At 34.8% G+C, this 21,465-nt stretch overlaps 1 protein-coding gene across 6 annotated transcripts in view; it reads right to left on the bottom strand.

The window, feature by feature from the left end:
* Nucleotides 1-21,465, bottom strand: part of EEA1 (early endosome antigen 1) — a 220,321-nt gene that overhangs the window by 9,292 nt on the left and 189,564 nt on the right. For all 6 annotated transcript variants that reach the window (XM_055585696.1, XM_055585703.1, XM_055585675.1 and 3 more), the window contains 7 exons: nt 19,442-19,597; nt 16,045-16,184; nt 12,241-12,571; nt 11,068-11,169; nt 9,061-9,255; nt 6,208-6,390; nt 688-873 (listed from right to left, as the gene is read on the bottom strand). In XM_055585696.1, the coding sequence (XP_055441671.1) occupies nt 688-873; nt 6,208-6,390; nt 9,061-9,255; nt 11,068-11,169; nt 12,241-12,571; nt 16,045-16,184; nt 19,442-19,597 (1,293 nt within the window). The remainder of the gene's footprint in view (nt 1-687; nt 874-6,207; nt 6,391-9,060; nt 9,256-11,067; nt 11,170-12,240; nt 12,572-16,044; nt 16,185-19,441; nt 19,598-21,465) is intronic.

The following is a 21,465-nucleotide window of genomic DNA, read 5'->3' as shown; positions in this document are numbered from 1 at the left end:
AGGACTCCACTCTCTCACTGTTGCGAGCCCAGGTTTTTTTGGTATGGCCAAAAAATTTGAGGAACTGCATAATTAAGATATACCAAGAACTTTAGGAATTGTACACTTCAGAATATATCAGTTGATGGAAATATATGATTTCAATTATGAAACCAAAAATAAGATGTTTCCTAGAATCTGAATTTCCCTTTCATATAAAATTTTAACTGATCTTTAAATGTACTAGGCATAATACAGTGCTTTCAACTTCATAACCTAGCATCATTTATACAAAATACACCCCTACTTCCCCTTAGAAAAAATTGGTTCTTAATTTCAAGGATTTTTAACAAGCTTAAGAATTATTCCTAGACCTTTTATTACCTCATTAATAAATCCAGAGGATAACATGTTACATGAGAAATAGTTGAGGGACTATAATATCTGTTTTTGAATAACCAAGGGCCTATCATGTAAGAAACCAGATTTGTTTGTAAAACTTAAAAAGCAGTAAGAAGATGGACAGAAATGACAAGGAACTTCCTGGCATTAGAATTCCAATCACCAAAGTCTTTTATAAGAAACTAGAAGTCCATCTGAGAGATCTATTAAATATAAAGGTGATGCCTATATTGGGTGAGAGATTTGACTAGATCTCTATAGTCATTGTAACTCTAAGATTCTAGATTTAGTCAGAAAATAAAATACCTTTTCTTTTTGCGTATCTTGTAGTGCTTTATTCTGTTCCTTCAATTGCTGTTCTTTCTTTGCTAAATCTTGCTCCAAAGTAGTCTTGGTGGTCTTCAGTTCTTGAATCAATTTATTTTGGTTTCCAATTTGATTTCTGTTTGATATCAAATCCTCCTGTGCTAGAGAAAGCTTCTCTTCTACAGACTTATAAAAACAATTTCCCCAAATTATTATTGTCATTTTTAGGAAATTTCAACAGAAACATAATGGTTAATATACATGACAGTTATGCATAAACATAATGGAAAGAAATACTTTAAAAATGATCTGTAAGTATTTACTGGCTAAGTGATATAAAGAATACCAAATAAGTAGGAAACATATCAAACACTCAAAGAACATAGTTAGAATATATGGAGAGACATGAAAAAAAAAAAAAAAAGCAATTTAAAAAAAATTACAAAAATTATATATACATACATGTTTTGTAGGATCTATGACAACCCTTGGCATACTAAAAGCTTTATTTAATAGATAAGCTTTTTTATTTTGGGAGGAAAATGTATTTTAAATCGCCAATCTGATCAAGTGAACCAAAACAGGAAAGTCAACCAGACATCAGAGGCTCTACTTCTGGCAAGGCCGTCATCACCCCATCCACTTAACTTCTCATCTGTGTGGTATAAGTAGCACTGTCAGGTAACAGTCCATAGTTAACAACCGTACGAAGGCCCAGATATTTCAAGAAGCTGAAGCTGGGGAAAAGAACAAGTTTTTTGACATAGTAGGTTTTGATTTGGGGGTAGTTATGTTAACAGGTGGGGAATGGAAAATGACAGGAACTTTGCCCCTCTTAGCTGCTAAGGGAAATAATTCTAAGATGTTCTTCTGCCATCTAGAAAAAACTTATCTTTCGTATCTTGGCGATATAGTTTCTTTGGAAAAAAGGGCAAAAGATATAATTCAGGAGGAATCACTGTTGTCTAAGGTTGGCTATAGTAAGCATTTAATAGCCACCTGACGTGAAGGGTCGACTCACTAGAAAAGACCGTGATGCTGGGAAAGATTGAAGGCACGAGAAGGGGACGACAGAGGATGAGATGGTTGGATGGTATCACCGACTCAATGGACATGAGTTTGAGCAAGCTCCGGGAGTTGGTGATGGACAGGGAGGCCTGATGTACTGCAGTCCATGGGGTCGCAGAGAGTCAGACATGACTGAACAACAACAATGGCTGGGTCGCTCTGCTGTCCACCTGAAACTATCACGACATTCTTAATCCGCTATCCTCCAACACAAAATTAAAAGTTTTTTTAAAAAGCATTCAATCAAGGATAGAAGAAAAATGAATGAAAACCTTATTTAAAGGACTTAACCTTCCTGAGATTATTCCTTAGAAATAACTCATTTCAGAAGTCTTTTCTAATTAAATTTCCATTTTAAATGGCTTCCAGTAGAACACTAAAAACCACACGCTTCCTTTTGGGGAAAGACCTAAAGTCACTAGTCCTTTACTAATCAAGCAGCTAAGCATTAACTGAATATACTACTAAGGTAGACAGGACAGTAAAAAATGGCCCTGAAAGAAGCTGACCATATAGCCTGGAAAACAGAACCAGAGTGTAAAATCAAAGTTGTACAGGCATCTGCTATGTGCCAGATGCACAGAAAAATGAATGAATGTTCTCTGTGCAATGTTTAAAGAAGGTTCCACGGGCATGTGGGAACTGACTTTAAGTATCACAAAGGGTGAGAGTGTTTTCAGAAGAAAAAATAAAATTTGTCAACACCTAGCCAATAAGGTCTAAACAACTGTTATTAGGTCCTGATCTAGTGTTACTCCTGCTGCTAAGCCGCTCAGTCGTGTCTGACTCTGTGCGACCCCACAGATAGCAGCCCACCAGGCTCCCCCGTCCCTGGGATTCTCCAGGCAAGACCACTGGAGTGGGTTGCCATTTCCTTCTCCAATGCATGAAAGTGAAAAGTGAAAGTGAAGTCGCTCAGTCGTGTCCGACTCCTAGCGACCCCATGGACTGCAGCCTACCAAGCTCCAGTCCATGGGATTTTCCAGGCAAGAGTACTGGAGTGGGGTGCCATTGCCTTCTCCATGATCTAGTGTTAAGGAATACCAATTCTTGCTAGAGCCTAAAAGCACAAGAATTCCAAAATGCCCATGTTCTAAATAACAGCCTGTAAAATTTGGAACTCACAGAATCCTAATGACTAAATCTTTAAAGTCAAGCTAAGAACCTGCACTACTCTTTTCTGAGCCAAGACATACTGTTCTACTTGCCTCTGGATATTCATCTATGACATTCAGCAGTATACTGCCGTTTCAAACACTCCTTTTATCTTTTGTGCTGAAGACTACACAATTTTCATCTGCTTAGCATCTTTTCCCTTGGAGAACTCCCTCTCACTATGATGGTTTACTGGGGTTATCTTTAACTCACCCACTGCCACTAGAATAAGCAAATCCCTGAGCAGATCAAGCACTACCTGATCCTGAATACCCTAATTCAGTGTAGCAAAAAAACATTTTCTGCACTGTTCCATGGTAGCTATTGTTTTTTTGGTCTGTTTAACAATTTTTCCCTTTTTTCTTTCAACATAAACTTTTAAAAATTTTTAGTTATTACGTTTTCTTGATGCCTGGGTGAAATGACACGAGGAATAGGACTATGCTAAGAAGATTTATACTTAATTGTTAACTTTTTATCCTAGAGTTTTCACTTCACTGAGGGTGCAAATTTTAGTTAAATTCCACTTCTACCTTTCCTGAACATCAAAGAATAGCACCCAGCAAAGCCAATTTAAAATATCCAGTCAACAAACTTTGGTACTTCATAAATAATCCAGCAGATGGGGCTAAAGGCATAGATCAAGCCAGCTCAGCTTCCATTCTACTGGTGTCTTGGCGAACACCATCAGCTCACAGATGGCAGTCTTGATTAGGTGTCATGTTACAAGGTTCTGACCCTCTCCCTTTCTCTTACATAATAATCACTGAAGCAAAAGAAAAAGAATGGCTGATACCTTATTGTGGCCTATAAATATCACTTGAACTTTCTGAGGATTTTTAATAGTTCAGATGTCATTTTGGAAGGATTAGCATAGAATCTGTCAATATCCTATCTTATGAAAAAAATTTCTAGTGAAATGATGCTAAAAGAATAAAGGTCTGAAGAGCTGAGATCCAGTCACGGTTCTGTTTGTGCAAACACCAGGCCTGTCACCCACCAAGGGGGCCCCAGTCTCATCTGCAGAAGCAAGCTTCGGTACAGAGTGTCTATCCACAGCCTCTCAAGTCGTTTATCCCTGTCTTTCTCCTACCCATGTTTACACTTGAATTTTTCTTTTATGTATAAAATTAGAACATGATTTTATAGTTTTCAGGCATAATAAAAATAATTGTTGGCTTAATGAAAAAATACTGATCTGAAAGATCTAAGTCTTGTTATTTTGTTGTTATGTTCTTCAGTAAATAACACATCCATATAAAGAAAAAGAGATTTCTAAAGATTTTTAAATCGGTCATTAGGTTGCAACTTCTCTTTCACCTAAATGTCCATCAAATTCATTCACATTGTCCATCCTTACTCTACCAGCCCAAGCCACCACCATCTGCACTTGGACTACTGCAGTCTCCTCTCTCATCCCCACATTCAGCCACATTGGCTTAAAATACAAATTCGAACAAATCCTTTCAGTGATTCCCTCCTGCCGACAGGATCAAGTCCAAACTTTCCAACAACCTTCCCTGACTTTCAATAGTGTTGTAAAGGGAAAAAAAGAAAATAAGGAGAATATAATAAGTAAGATGCTTTCTAAATGTCAGGTGGTATTAAAAAAAAAAAAAAAAACTCTTGCTAATTTTGAACTTTATATATAAATATATACATATAAATATCTACTGTTTGGCCCTATGGAAATTCTTTTCCCCAATCTCCTGTTGCTTTGTCAGATCATTAGTCACCACTGATTCCTCCACTCCCTTGCACTCTATATTACTCAGCCCTTCTGTTTCATCTTCTCTCTTCATTTAATCTCTTCTGTTCCATCTTCTTTAACTCCAGTCATAATCAACTCACAGCTAGATTACTGGAGTTACGAGGAAGAAAGGGAGACAGCCTCTTAATTAATCCCCCCAGCACTAGTTTACACCAGATCTAAACCAAGCTGTCTGTAAACCACTTCCGGGTTAAGTATATATCCTCTTCCTGTTACTCCTCTGCTTAGACTCTTCTTTCCCTGCTACCTCCACCCCAACATAAAGTCCAGTCAGTCACCCTTGCTAGGCATCTAAGGTACCACACAATTTAATCCTAGTCCTTTTAATTTTAATTTCCAAACACAAGTCAATTATGGTGACTGCCTCCTGGCTTTGCTGGTTCCCCCTGCTACTCCCTTTCTCAGTGTCTCCTGAGTGAACTGATCTTTCTCAGACTCTCTGTATTCAAATTCTTATCTTTCATGACCAGGGCAAGTTCTACCTCCTTCATAAAGCCTTTCCTATAGGAGCCTATAAATAAAGTATAGACATAGTCTATTTATGAAAGTGAAAGTGAAGTCGCTCAGTTGTGTCCGACTCTTTGCAACCCCATGGACTGGAGCCTACCAGGCTTCTCAGTCCATAGGATTTTCCAGGCAAGAGTACTGGAGTGGGTTGCCATTGCCTTCTCCAGGGGATCTTCCCGACCCAGGGATCGAACCCACATTGTAGGCAGATGCTTTACCCTCTGAGCCACCAGGGAAGCCTATAAATACACTATAGTGTATTTATATATTATATATAAAAATATTCTGTGATTTTCAATGGAATTTTTCAATAAAGCATTTTAAATTAAGCAAAGAAACAAAAATCCAGACACAGGAAAGAATCAAAAGGCATACTAATTTCACTGTGGCAAAAAAGAGAGAACTGGTTAAACCTTCTGTGAGAGAATACAAATGTTCCATTTCCCTTAGACAACTGATAATGCTACATAAAAATTATTTACCCTTTTTGTATATCCATCATTTTAGTAAAAATGATACTTCATCTAATCCAACAGGATTGCCAAGGCCAAAGTATCCATATATGTTTTTACTTTGAGCTATAATCTCCTAATTTTAATATTATGCATTACAGTAGTCTTGGGAAGTTGACAACCATAAAGTCAATATTGACAAGCAACAATAAATCTGCTTGCATTTTTACAAGTGGTTTACATTTAAAACTCAGATTTTCTAACAGCAGTTCACTTTGTTTTTCTTTTAAATAAAGGCAGCAAAGTCCTTAGATAAGCTAATGTAGCAACTAGCATATTTCCAAATTATTTCACTATTAAAGATGTTATTTTTAAATGCCTATATTTACTGTATATTTTATCATATAAAATGATTTCTAAAAAGTATGTTTCTCCAAAAATAATAATAAAAAACAAGCATGATATTCCACAAATACTAAGACTTTTAATGCCCATTTGGGTTCAAATCAATCCTTTAATGAATGTCTATAAACAAGTTATTGGTTTTTATGACATAATTCACTATACCTTAAGATCCTGCCTTGTGGCAAGTAGTTCAGATTCCTTCCCATAGAAATCAGACTGAAGCTGTTTTAGATTTTCCTGACTTTTTTCATAGGTGTTTTGTAACACTGATATTTTTTGTTTCTCTGCTGCGAGTTCCTGTGCTGCTTGCATCGACTGCTGCTGTAGTTTATTCTCAAGTTCTGTCTGAAACATACAACAGTTACTTAAAATAGTATGCGCGCCAAAAACAGGTTACAAAGATAGAATGACTTCATCCAGTTCTACAGCCTTCTCTCTCCTCACTTCTCCACTTACCATGTGTTCCAACAGCAAATCTTCTATAACGACATTTAAGCTTTGTAAACTTCGCTAATATTGTTTACTCTCCTTTAAATAGCTAATTCCCCTTTTTAACCTTTCAACATTATAATAATCTTCAAAGACACAGTTCAAATGCTAGCTCCTCTAGAAAACCAGTCAAAATTCCCACGGAGTTCTAGTTTTTCCTCATTCTCCTTTTTATTACAGTTTTATTTAGGTATCTGCTTCCTCATTAAATTATATAGGCTGCATGAGAACAGGGGCCATATCCTATTCATTCTGGGTTCCCACAGTAGGTTTCCTAGTACAGGAACTGATGACTTACAGCCTTGCTGAATCCTTTATTTGTGACTCAATCACATTAAAAAATGTATGTATATGTATTCTTTTTCCTATTTCACTGTGGCCCAGTGAAAAATTTCTATAGACCATCACTGTACGGTCTCCATGCACACTGACACTCCTCGATCAGAGTCTGCTATACTTATATACAACATCCAACAATTATGTAGCTTCTACATGGCACTGGGCACACTACTACGTACTTCCAATACATTATCTCCGTCTTTACAACTCCATGACCTCATTTTCTTTAAGCTCAGAAAGATGGATCCCTTTCCCGTGACCATAAACCTGATGTGTGTCACACAGAATTTGAATTCAGATTTACCTGGCTCTAAAATGTATCTTCTTTCCATGAAAGTACACTACCCCTCAATAAAACCAAATTATGATTGCCTTTCAATGATTCTCTAGGTACTCCAAATTCCAACTCTAATTTACAGAGACTGGCTATCCACTCAGTACTCCCCCAAAATGCTGTCTTCCCTGAGTTAAAGGCGTTCCTTTTTCTAGCATCTATATACTAATACAAGTAACTACTGCTATGAATATTTGTGACTTCCAAAAATTCAAGTTGAAGCCTAGATCAAATGTGATAGTATTTGCATGTAGGGGTCTTTGGCAGTCATTAAGGTAGAGCCCTCATGAATGGGATTAGTGGGCTTACAAGAAGAAACACAATCTCTCAGTCATGCAAGGATACAAGAAGACAGCTGTCTACAAGCCAGAAAGTGGGCCCTCACCAGACACTCAATATGCCAGGTGCCTTGATCTTCAACTTTCCAGTCTCCAGAACTATGAGAAATAAATGATTATTTAAACCATCTAGTCTGTGGTATTTTCATTATAACAGTCCCACACAAGACAACTACCAATAAGAGCATTTCCTCTAAATCTCAAAATCCTTAAGATGTTATTTAACGTGCTGTGCTGTGCTTAGTCACTCAGTTGTGTCCGACTCTTTGCGACCTCATGGACTGCAGCCCACCAGGCTCCTCTATCCACAGGAATTCTCCAGACAGGAGTACTGGAGTGGGTTGCCATGTCCTCCTCCAGGGGATCTTTCCACCCACATTGCAGGCGGATTCTTTACCAACTGAACCACCATTTAATAAAGCCATGCACAGTACTGGCAATATATATTAATTATAAATCTGGAGGCAATCTTACTATAATAAATAAATAAGAAAATGTACTGAAAATAGTTGTTGGCTTTTTTTTAATTTACTAAATCATGATATAAAAATGAAGATCTAAGGAAAACTTGAATATGAGGCTACTAGATTTGGGGAGAAAAATGACCTCAAGATGTCAAATCATAGAACAAAATACACACTGTGATAATTACATCCTGATGTATGATTATATATATGATAACACACACACAAAAAAGGACAGACAAATTTGTCTACTCCTGTTTGTGTTATAAGAAAATTACTCTTTTGTAAAGTGGCCATAATAATCATTATAAAAACAGTGATCAACATAAAATATGTATTTGTGGGGTTTTTTTTCCCCTCTAGTAATATGACAAGCCAACTATTAAAAACATGATATACTTTGTTTCACATACTGGGGATATTATATCTCTCTTCTCCCTAGATGAATTAATATGCACATATCAACACTGGGAAAAACCTCCTTTTGTTCAAATATTAAGTTCAATCCACTTTTATCAACTCTTGTTCTGGACAAGTATTAAAACATACTTAAGAATGAAGGACAGATGTTTAATAATAAATTAACGTAGGTTTGGAAACAAACCATTATGATACAACTTAAAAAACTATATGAAACCTATACTTCTGAATATTTAAATATCTTTGTGATTTTTGTTCTTGGTTATTTCCATTAATAAGGATAACTTATTTTTAAATTCCTTAAAATTTTCTAATACACTATAAATGGTGTATAAATTATTCTCTTAGCATTGTTCGTTACATGTTATTTTACAAAAAGGCAGTTTTATGTCTATCAGACAAATGATTAGTGCTAAGATTTTAAATAAGTGTCTAATAACATGGTTATAGTGAATGGAAATCTAGACAGATATTTAATCATATAATTAAGTGCATTATACATTTAACTTAAAGAAAATTTGGGCATATATGTAAAATTTTCTTTGTTGCAACTCATTTGTGTTAACTATCATACAGTTACTTTAACGTCAAAGTTTTTCTTCCCACAGAAAGTAAACAAATATCATATTACCTTCTGTGAAACAGCAATTTTAACTTCTCCTTGGAGTGTTTCAATTTGCTTTTTCTTCTGCTCAGTCAATTGCTTTAGCTCATTTATGTTACTCTGAAGCTGTTGTTCTTCTTTTTCCTTTTGTTTTAAGCTATTCTGGGCCTGTATGACTTGTCCCTGCATGGAACTGAGCTCCAACTTCAACTGATGAGAAGTCTAAAAGAAAATACAATCTGTTCAGCATTCATTTCTCCATTCAACATACATTTATTGAGTACCTATTAAGCATTACTCTAAGTAGAAACTAGGGAGTCTGTTGACCACAAATATTCAGTAGTAAACCAAAAAGAAAAATCCCTGCCCTCATGGAGCTTTCATAACTGACATTTCACTATTGGATCCGACTATGGACTGATCGATATTTGTTTAATCTTGCCTTCCTTTTTAACTTATACATTGGGATAGAGCCTGCAAATGCACAGGATTGGTATTCTCATATCACAGAAAAGGGAAAATCAACAGTCTTTAGATTGCTGAAATGTCTACTGTCTTGAATATTCTCAAAATCCTAACTGAATTCCCTGGTGGTCCAGTGGTCAGGACTCAGCACTTTCACTGCCAGGCCTGGGTTCAAGATCCCTACAAGCAGCACAGTGGGGCCAAAAAAAGTAAAACAAATTTTTAAAAATGCTGAGTCTACTAGTCAAAGTGAATCAGAAAGGATAGCTTCATATTAACTATGATAAAACCAAAATAATTTTGGCAAACATCTTTAGTATCTGTTTAACCACACAATCATGTCCTCATTTAGAGATTTGAGGCATATTTTGCTACTACGTGTTTTCATAATTTATTAGAATACATTTCTGTTCAAAATTAACTATCATATAGAAGTCACACTGAGGTTCTTCTGTGGCCAAGGTGAACTACACTACGTCTCACCCTTCCAACCAAAGTCATATTTTCATGTTTTATGCATATTTCATTAAAGACCTAATTTGAGCAACTGACCACTCAAAGTTACTTTTGAAAAGTTTCAGTGCTATGTATATGGATGCTTCAGCTTATCGCCAATACAAAGGGAAATATTTCGTGCAAAACAGGAGTCAAGCAGTGTTAACAATACTGATGATTGTTATGATAACCAATGATAAAGTAATAGCTAACCCCTGACCATTTATTTCACTATAATTGGTATTCTAAGCACTCTGATACGCATTAACCCATTTACTTCTCACAATAATGCTATGACACAGATTCTACTATCAGCCCCATCTTACCGCTAAGGAAACTGGAGCACAGAGAGATGAGTCATCTGCCTGAGAGAAGTCAAGACAGCAGAGCTAATAATTGGCACGGTTAGGATATAAATTTGGACAATCTGGATTCACAGCCTGGGCACTAAATCACCCTAATTTTGCCACTATGACTGGCATATAAAGCACAGAAGTCTTCTTTCAATCAACAACCAGAACATAATCACACTGAAGACTTGTTGGGATGAAGTTTTGCTGCTTTATCAAATCACATCTCTAGAAAGCTACATGCCTAGACTCTAGCTGCTAGAGGTTATGTCTTCAGAGAATAATAATAATATATATATATATAATATACATTTACTCATTTGTTTTGATGGAGAACAATAGAAGCATTAACCACAGAACAATCACTTAATTGTGATTCTTATATAACCATTATCAAATATTCCATTAACATAAATGTCAAATAAAGAGCACTTAAATGTCATCTCTATGGAAAATCTATGAATTGTTTTTTATCCATACTAATGTTCTTTAACTTTGATAATTTAATTAAATCACTAGTTTCTCAATTTATTTATTAAGTATAATTATTATTAATTATAATCCTTTATTTTGGGCCTTTTATTATAATTTAGCTTAAATCTTTTTAGCAGTTGGTAGAACACAAAGGAAATAAACCTTTTGACTTAAGAATCTACTGTGAAAATTACTTTGAAAATATAAAACCTTATTATGATTTATATATTTCTGTTATAGAAAATCTTACCTCCTTTTCTTTTTCAAGTGACTTTTTCATTTCATTCTGCTCCTTATGCAGGTTTTCTGTCTGTACTTGAAGCTGATGCTTTAATTCTTTGCAAGTTTTCTCCTAAAAAAGTGGAAACTACATTATGCAGAAAATATTTGTAGTAAATTTAAAAATTTAGGGTTTATAAGCTTAGTAAGATCCACAAAAAGAAATAAACTAGAATCATTGATGATTTAAGATGAGATAGAATTATTCATTTCAGTAATAAAAACAGGCAAATATTATAGCAGTAAATGGGGAGAGAGGCCAAGAGTTTCTATTATCAACCAAGAGTCACAATAAATACTTTCAGTAATATTTAGACAAGATTTTAGAATACTTTGGAAACCACGTTTTTATGTTACACAATTAACTAACTTATGCTATTTTAAAAGTAGAATAATGGGCTTCCAAAAAATGGAAAATTTTTAAAGTATGGAAACAATAAATTAAAATAATCCCATACAACTTAAGAGGGAAGATATACAGACTTTTTTTCCAAACAGAACATAAAAGTAACATATGAAAATCATGCTTTTTATGCTCCTCAACACTTTCACTGACCTTCATATTAAGAACAAAAGAATTTTACTTTTGCTGTTATTCCATGTTATTCTGGGTTAAAATATTTCTGAGGATACATTGCCCTGTAAGTATTTCCTGAGACTCAAGATGTTTTTCTCTATAGTTTAAATATTGTTTACAATATCTCTAAGACATGGTATTATCTAGAGTTTTAGAAAATTGAATGAAGAATCAGAAAGTTCATAGCACCAGAGTTAGAAGTCATTAAGATCTTTCTGGTCTTCTTTCTTTTTTTTACAGTCAGGTGAAAAACATTTCAATTAGTAGCTATATTCTCTGCAGAAGTGTCCAGAAGGACAAACGTGCTGCAGTCCTCCCCAAATCTAGCACCAGGTCCTCAACAGAGAAAGAATATAAATTCAACTGAAAACTTTCTGGGCCATTGGAAAATTACACACAGAAGCACAAATATCTCTTTCTCAGGTTAAGTAATCTCCATTCCTTTTCTCACAACACTTAAGATCATTTAAATGCAGGATGACAAATCAACGGTGAATTAAGCAGAAAAGGCAGCATGCTTTAAATAAGAATCATTTCTACCTAAGAAAATAAACATAAACAACTAACCAAATCTAATATAACAGCTTTTCCCTTCTGATTTTCCTTTTCAAATTCACTTTTGGAGTTCTTCAAAGAATCAGAAACTTTTGATAATTTCTCTTTTGCTGCAGAAAGCTCTGCTACTAGAGTGTCTTTCTCCATCTTCACTTTCTGTAGTTCTGTTACTGCTGTTTGAATCCTGTCATTCAGTTCCTTGTGCTGCATCTTTGCATCTTGACTTAAATTTTCAATTTCTTGTTTAAGGATTGTTTTTTCTTCTTCTTGCTTGGTAAGCATTTGCTTAGTATTTTCAAGTGCTTCAGATTTCTTCTGTAGATCCAACTTTGTATTAGATACTCTAAATATTTAAGAAACAATTTCTTTAATAATGCATAATTTGTCATTTCTAATCTACCATTCACATTAATAAATTGAGCTTTAAAACTTTCTTCTGTAGTTAAGAAGTAAAACTAATAATTTAATGTCATAAAACCACACAAACAAAAAGTGCCTTAGAACATCTGATCTGGTCATTTAAGAGATGAGGATGGTTTTCTTTGAGTCAAATAAATTAGTGGTAAAGGCAAGACCATCTAAGGCCATGATTTAATCCAGTCTTGTCTAAACCACAGTGTATCCCCGAAGAAATCTGGGCAGAAAGCAAACCATCTAGTCTTTGACAGCCAGAAATACTGTTCCATGTATCCTAAAGAACCAATTTATTATGTTGCCCCCAAGAACAAAGAAATTTGCCTCTTTACTTGAAAAAATAAAACACATTGTATATTTGACAGGTCCTAAACTTCAAAACACATAAGATAACCAGGAAAAATGAAAGTGAAAGTGTTAGTCACTCAGTCCTGTCTGAGTCTTTGCAACCCCATGGACTGTAGCCTGCCAGGCTCCTCTGTCCATAGGATTTGCCAGACAAGAATTCTGGAATAGGTTGCCATTTCCTTCTCCAGGGGATCTTCCTGACCCAGGGATCGAATTCGGGTCTCCTGCACTGCAGGCAGATTTTTTTACCATCTGAGCCACCAGGGAAGCTCAATCAGGAAAATCCTTCTAAACCATTTCCTCAACTTTTCCGTTTTTTAAAAAATTGGAGTATAGTTGATTTACAGTATCATGTTAGTTTCGGATTCTTAAAATTTCTTAATTCATTCAGGTGTATAAAAATTATTTTAGGGAAAAATGATAACAAGTTTAAGCAAATATGGAGTAAAGACAAAAGATTTACTTTAATCCTAGAGCCTAGATTATGTTAAGAGACTTATCACTTGTCCTCTAACATAAATTTTCTACACCTGAATGAATTAAGAAGTTTCAAGAACCTAAAAACTAACATGATACTATAAATCAACTATACTTCAATATTTTATAAAACAGAAAAGTTGTAAGAATGAGGAAATGGGGGGGAATGGATACATGTACATGTATATCTGAGTCCCTTTGCTGTTCATTTGAAACTATCACAACATTTTTGTGCTAATCCAGCTATATCCCAATATAAAATAAAAAGTTTTTTAAAAACTCAAAAAAAATAAAGAAATGAAGATATTGCTTAAGAAAGTTAAAGACTTTGTTTTCATAAAATGAATAAAATTATGCATATTATATAGCAAAAGAAAGGCACACATTAGAGATTAACCATTTTTTTAAATGAAAACAAAACCAGATACAAAGTAATATTTCTAGAATGCATACTATTTCCAATGTACTTTATTATAAATTCAATATATTAAGGAAAGGTTATTAAAAGATGTACCAGCCACATAATTGAAGTTGGGTATTAATATCAGAAATGCATATATGCCTTGAAATTTTCTAACTTTTAGCCCCAGAAACTTACTTTTACTTTCAAAAAAAGTAGCTAAAACATATGAAGTACATTCACAGGATCCTGTACCTCACTGATATTTAAAGGTCTAGACAGAAAAGCTGTTGTATGAATATTACTTGACCATTTTAATATATTTAAAATCCCTGTCAACCAACCCTAAAACTGGAACTTGATATATTTACTATGCTATGTAACTTTCCTGTAAATAATTGTTATAAAATCATAAGACTATGTGAATCAAAGAACACATAAAGAAAGAAAGGTTTGCATAGTGATGGTAAAACTTAGTTTATTTTTTTAAAAGGTCACTAAAGGAAGTAATAAATAAATCCATTACCTGAGAAACCTTTAACACCCCTTTCTCAAAAACTGATAGAAACGACCAGAGAAAACAGTGGCAAGGATACAGAGGATTAGAACAACAATATCAACCATCTCAACCTAACTGATATTTACAGAACACTTTACCCAACAAAACACAGATGTGCACAAGGACACTTAACCAAGATAAACCATACACTGTGCCATAAATAAGAGAGTTTGAAATGTCAAAAATTTACTGAGTATGTTCTATAACCACAATGGAATTAAATTAGAAACCAGTAACAGTAAGGTATCTATAAAAACCCTGAATAGTTGAAAAGTAAACAATATACTTCTAAGTAACCCACAGAGCAAAAAAAAAAAATCACAAAGGATATTTTAAAACACAAACTGCAGAGTAATGAAAATATAAGATGGAAACTGGAGAGAAAGAGCTGCATGCAGTATAGGTGGTCCTTGAGAAAGGGGAGCCCTGTACCCCATTATTTGGGCTGAGTCCTATGATCGGGGGTGGGGTTTAGTCAAACCTCAGATACGTTTGCTCAGTCCTCCTTTCTTAGTACTCTAAAAATTCAGGACCCCATATAAAAGATGTCTGCATAAAATGTAAAGGCAAAAATTAAAAAAAAAAAAAAAAAACACCTTACTAGAAACGGAAAGTTTCCCCTGGAAAGAACTACTGGCCCCATAGGGGCCTCATTAAAGAGAACAAGTACCACCTCAAAGGTCATCTTTACAGTCACATGACTGGGCTCCAGAGGTGACGAATCACTAGTAGGTGATACAAAGGATCAGATGTGGGCTTCCGTGGTAGCTCAGTGGTAAAAGAATCCGCCTGCTCGATTCTTGATCCAGGAAGATCCCACATGCCGCTGAGCAACTAGGCCTGTGCGCCACAAACGCTGAGCCAGTGCTCTGGAGCCCTGGAGCTGCAACCGCAACTAACGAAGCTGCGTGCAGCCTACAGTCCGTGCTCCGCAACGAGACAAGCCACCGCGATTAGAAACTGGAGTACTGCAACCAGAGAGTAACTCCCGCTTGCCACCGCTAGAGAAAGCCCATGCAGCAATGAACACCCAGTAGAGCCAAAAATAATGAATAAAATAAAATTATTTAAAAAAAAAAAGGATCCAATGTACTCCCCAAATACCTAGGCACTGGCAACTACATATGTTGAGTCACAAGAAATGCCATTTGAGGCACAAAATGCATCTGTATATCCTCACATTCACAATATCAGGACCCAATTTACTAGACATGAAAACAAAAATGTTTTGTCATCACTCCCAAAGTAAGGATGAAACCATGGAGGTGCAATTAATTATTATCAACTTTGATGGATTTTAATTTCATTTCCCTGAAAGGCACCTTTCCCAGGCTATCTATCGACTTCCACCTTTACTACTGACAGTCAAAAACCCTCACCCTCTTGACAGAGATCCAGTCTGTCAGCTCCATATTTGGCCCTTAAAGACAAAGTCTACTAAAATGTGACTGGATACATGCCATCCTATTTAACCAAATTGTGATGGCTTTATTTTTCATTCACATTAATATCAGCAGTTTACAAGGTAAATCTTTAAGCACTGTGATAGGAAAATTGAAATCTTATGAAAAATTTAATACTTAGTTTATAATCCTCTCCCATAAGTAGTTTAGCTTACATTTCTTTCTCCATTTCAAGTTGTTTACTCAATTCTGTGGCTCGAAGCTCTAAATCTGTGTTCAGCTGTCTCTGTTGTTGTAGACCCTGCAAAGCTTGCTCCTTGCTTGCTTTAACTTCAAGCATATCAGCTTCTAGTTTCTATGGCAGAAATATAATATAAAACCATTTTAATGTCAACAACTATCTATTAAACATTACAACATTAGTTTATACTCAAACTGACATTAACACAAAAAATACTTGTGTTAATAACAAAAAAACACAAAAATACTTGTGTTAATGACAAAAAAACATTCTAAACTCATTATTGAATAAAGGAGCCATTTACCTTGCAATCTTTCAGAAGATCTAGTAGCAGAGTTTTTGTATGAGAGATAGTCACTAAGTTTTAACTTTTAAAATGAACTGAATAAGAGAATAAGCTTAAAATAATTATATTTATTACTTGAATAAAAGTTATTAACTCAAGTATGAAAAAACAAAGGGCCCAATTAAACTTTATAATCTTTAAAAATATGTATCTTTATAAATATTCAAAACTAAAATGGAGTTGTCATGTCGTCCTTCTCATTAATAGCTCTTGACCATAAATATAAAGCCAATTAAACTTGGATTTGGCATCTATAATCTCTTCATTTAGATATTATTCTTCACAGTGTGGCTTCTATCTCATATATATACATACAACTGTGTATGTTTACAAATTTACAAAATCAAATTGTTGAATATATAGTTTGAACATCTATAAGCAAAGCATTTTCTTAATAACTATAACTGGGAAAGGAGTACCACAGGTTGTATATTGTCACTCTGTTTATTTAACTTATTTGCAGAATACATCATACGAAATGCCGGGCTGGATGAATCACAAGCTGCAATCAAGACTGCTGGGAGAAATATCAACAACCTCAGATATGCAGCTGGTATCACTCTAATGACAGAAAGTGAAGAGGAACTAAATAGCCTCTTGATGAAGGTAAAAGAGACGAGTGAAAAAGCTGGCTTAAAACTCAACATTCAAAAAACGAAATCATGGCATCCAATCAATCACTTCATGCAAACAGAAGGGGAAAAAGTAGAAACAGAGACAGACTTTATTTTCCTGAGCTCCAAAATCACTATGGACAGTGACTGCAGACATGAAATTCAAAGATGCTTGCTCCTTAGAAGGAAAGCTGTGACAAACCTAGACACCATAGTAAAAAGCAGAGACATCACTTTGCTGACAAAGGTCTGTAGTCCATAGGTCCAAAGATCCAGGACTGGAAAAGGTCAGTTTTCAATCCAATCCCAAAGAAGGGCAATGCCAAAGAATGTTCAAACAGCCATACAATAGTGCTCATTCACATGCTAGGAAGGTTATGCTCAAAATCCTTCAAGCTAGGCTTCAGCAGTTCATGAAACACGAACTTCCAGATATTCAACCTGGGTTTAGAAAAGGCAAAGTAACCAGACATCAAATTGCCAACATTTGTTGGATCTTAGAGAAAGCAATGAGGAGTTCCAGAAAAACATCTACTACTGCTTCACTGACTATGCTAAAACCTTTGTGTGGACCACAACTGTGGAAAATTCTTAAAGAGATGGGAATACCAGACCACCTAACCTATCTCCTGAGAAACCTGTGTGTAGGTCAAGAAGCCACAGTAGGAACCTTACGTGGAACAACTGAAGGTTCAAAATTGGGAAAGGAGTATACAAGGCTGTATGCAGACACCCTGTTTCTTTAATGTATATGGAGAGCACATCATAAAAAATGCCAGGACGGATTAATCACAAGCTGGAATCAAGATTGCCAAAAGAAATATCAACAACCTCATATATGCAGATGATACCACTCTAATGGAAGAAAGTTTAGAGGAACTAAAGAGCCTCTTGATGAGGTGAAAGAGGAGAGTGAAAAAGCTGGCTTAAAACTCAACATTCAAAAAACCAAGATCATGGCATCTAGTTCCATCACTTCATGGCAAATAGAAGGGGAAAAAGTGGAAGCAGTGATAGATTTTATTTTCTTGGGCTCCAAAATCACTATAGACAATGACGCAGCCATGAAATTTAAAGATGCTTGCTCCTTGGAAGGAAAGCTATACAAACCTAGACAGTGTAAAAAGCAAAGAAATCACTTTTCCTGACAAAGGCCCATATAGTCAAAGCTATGGTTTTTCCAGCAGTCACATATGTATGTGAAAAGTTGGATGATGAAGAAGGCTGAGTGCCGAAGAACTGATGCTTTCAAATTATGGTGCTGGAGAAGACTCTTGAGAGTCCCTTGGACTGCAAGGAGATCAAACCAGTCAATCCTAAAGTAAATCAACCCTGAATATTCATTGGAAGGACTGATGCTGAAGTTCCAATACTTTAGCCACCTGATATGTAAAGCCCACTCACTGGAAAAGACCCTGATGCTGGGAAAGACTGTAGGCAAAAGGAGAAGGGGCGGCAGAGGATGAGATGGATAGATAGCACCAGATATCAATTTCAGCAAACTCCAGGAGATAGTGAAGGACAGAGGAGCCTGACGTGTTGTAGTCCCTGGGGTTGCCGAGAGTTGGACATGACTTAGTGACTAAACAACAACAAAAAGATACTCAAACAGAATTCTCATTACATGCCCTTCAACTAAAAACAAATAGACAAAAAAAACTTTGTTTTTTTCAACCATTACACCATGTAATTTGTATACTATTATTACTGACCATAACGAAAAGGGAACCCATAAATAGAACTGTAAATGTCATTTTCTTCTTCTATGCACATCTATACATACACACAGCCCATGATTCTACAACTGAATAGAAGTACTTCATCTGACTGTGAAGGTGTAAATTTCACATATAGTAATTTGAGAAAGTTATCAAAGAGCAAAGGACTCAGGTCAAATCCTTCTCTAGTATATGTAGTTACTTAATTTCTTTAATATAAATCAACACTTTCACTTGAAGTTGAGTTAAAGAAAAACAGTTTACCACAGTGAAAATTTTAATATTAATCAGAAATAAAATCCAAAGGGTATAAATGTAAAATGGAAGAAATATACCATAACTGAGTATTATATGGGAATAAGGAGGGAAGGAGATATGAATTATGAGGTAGAAGAGACTGCACAACAACAAAAATAAGTTTCCTGTAATTAGAGAGTAGATACGGCTGTCTCTCTGAAACATTTAGACATTACATTGGAACGAGTATATATGTTAACTGCTATTTGCAAAGCCATCCATTAGTGAAGAAATTAAAAGTAAAGGTGGAATTCAAAATTAAGACATGAAAAATTACAAATAATTTTTATATCACAACCTGACCTTCACCTGCAAATTTAAAATCTTGGATTCCTTCTAGGTCATCAACTTCCATTGCTATAGCAATAGAAAATATGGCTAGTTTTTTATACAAACCTTGATTTGACCTTCTAATTCTTCAGTTTTCTGTTCTAAAGACAGATGTTTCTCTTTATATTCTTTAAGATGACTTTCCAGCTGACTGCAATGTTCTTGCTTGTCCTGCAACTTTGTAGTGACCTGATCCAACTGAGTAGTGATCTTATTTAACTCCTATAGAAAGTATAATTAAAGACAACTTTGGTAAGGTTTACTTTGCTGTAGTGCCCAAATGTTTGCTCAAAGTAAAGCAGAAAACTCTTTAAGAAAGTATTTTGAGTAAGACCATAAATAAGTCTAATAATCTATATGAGATTATATTTATCCATCAACATAAAGGACCTGAACTGAAGTTGTACACACTCTGAGATACTACGTTTATACACATAATAGCTCAATAATTTTTTCTAGGAAGAGTTATTTTAGAAGCCAAAAGATACAACAGGATATTAAGCAGGCTAATAACAAAGTAATGCTTTTATACTATAATTAAATATTTTCAATGTTCAAGATACCATTTTAAAAAATATTTTTAATTACATTGATTACATTATAATACTTGTTCAATTGATTTGGAATATCTAATTGCAGAACAAAAAAAATAAAGATTATTAGGAAATCCACTGCCCATAAATACTATTAATGTTTTGATAACCTTCCTTCTAGACTTTTCTGTATCTTAGTTTTTCTTTTTTTCTACTTTTCAGATAAAGGATATCAGTTTACATACAGTGTTACTGTAACTTCCTTTGTTTTTGTAACAAAGCATCATAAAACTGTGACATTATCTTCCAAACTATCATTATACATGACTGCATAAATTTCTATTGTATTCATATAGATAATTATTTAGCCAAATACCCTCGGTTGTATTCTTGTATTGCTATAAACCTTTCCAACAGATATGCAAACACCATTCTTAAAACTATGATTATTTCCCTAGGGTAAAGGACTAGAGTGAGATTAAGAATATGAAAAATCTTAAAGGTCCTAAATATACTGCCAACCAGCTTTCCCTATTGCCACCAAAAGGTTGAACTGCAAGCAACGTGTAGAAGCGACTTGTTCTTCTATACTATGTCTAGCCTTTCCAGTGTTAAACACATGCGCACAAACATTTTACCTTAATAAGGGCATATTACTGTCTTAATTTGCAATTAATTCTTAATGAATATGAAGATTTCCTAATGTAATTTTGATCTTTCACTTCTTTTGGTAGATTCATTTATTTCTTATGTAAAAATGTTTTAAACAAAAATATCAATCTTTCATCAGACACACTTCAGAAAATGTTCTATTATTTTGCTACTTGCTTTAGAATTTTGCTAGTAATATTTTGGGCAAATAAAAATTTCAACTTTTATGTGGTTATTCTTATACATACTTTTTCCACTATACTTTCTGGCACTGATCTATAGTACTTAGAAAATACTTTATAGATGTGTTTAGCAATAATGTAAAGTAAAAACCAAGTTGTAGAACAACATACATAGTGATACCATATGTATAAAACAAAGAGACCTGTATGTGTACACACACATACATACACACACATATTTTTTCTTCAATGTTTACAGAAGTCTGGAAGGATATATACCAAACTTAAAAGCAAAATTTCCATATAAGGAGAAAAATGGATTGCAGTTAAAGGTAAATATAGAGAAAGGTTTTATTAACTTGATATATACTACTATATTATTAATAAAACTTTTTGGATCAACAACCAGTATTGCTTCTCAAGTAAAAAGTAATTTTTAAAATTCCTACCTGGTCAAAGGTAAGAAAAATCTACCAGCATTTTAACCTTGGATTCTGAAGTAGAAAGCTTTTTTCTATCAGAAGTGTTGAGAAGAGTAACCTTGGTATTCTTTCTAGCCCCACTTTTACTCCTACCCCCAGGAAACGAGTAGTAACTCTTATAATTGAAATAGAAGACATGCTGCTCTTTTCCTGCCAAGAGGTAAGTATATCTGGGTTACCACCTGACTGTCCACTTAAAACAGGTGTGGAAGTCTGTCTCTCCTTCCCAGTCACTGCCACTT

The sequence above is a fragment of the Bubalus kerabau genome, chromosome 1 (genome assembly GCF_029407905.1).
Source record: "Bubalus kerabau isolate K-KA32 ecotype Philippines breed swamp buffalo chromosome 1, PCC_UOA_SB_1v2, whole genome shotgun sequence".
In the NCBI taxonomy this organism is placed as follows: Eukaryota; Metazoa; Chordata; class Mammalia; order Artiodactyla; family Bovidae; genus Bubalus; species Bubalus kerabau.
Note: the sequence above shows the minus strand (reverse complement) of the source record. Positions and strands in the feature narration are given on the sequence as shown.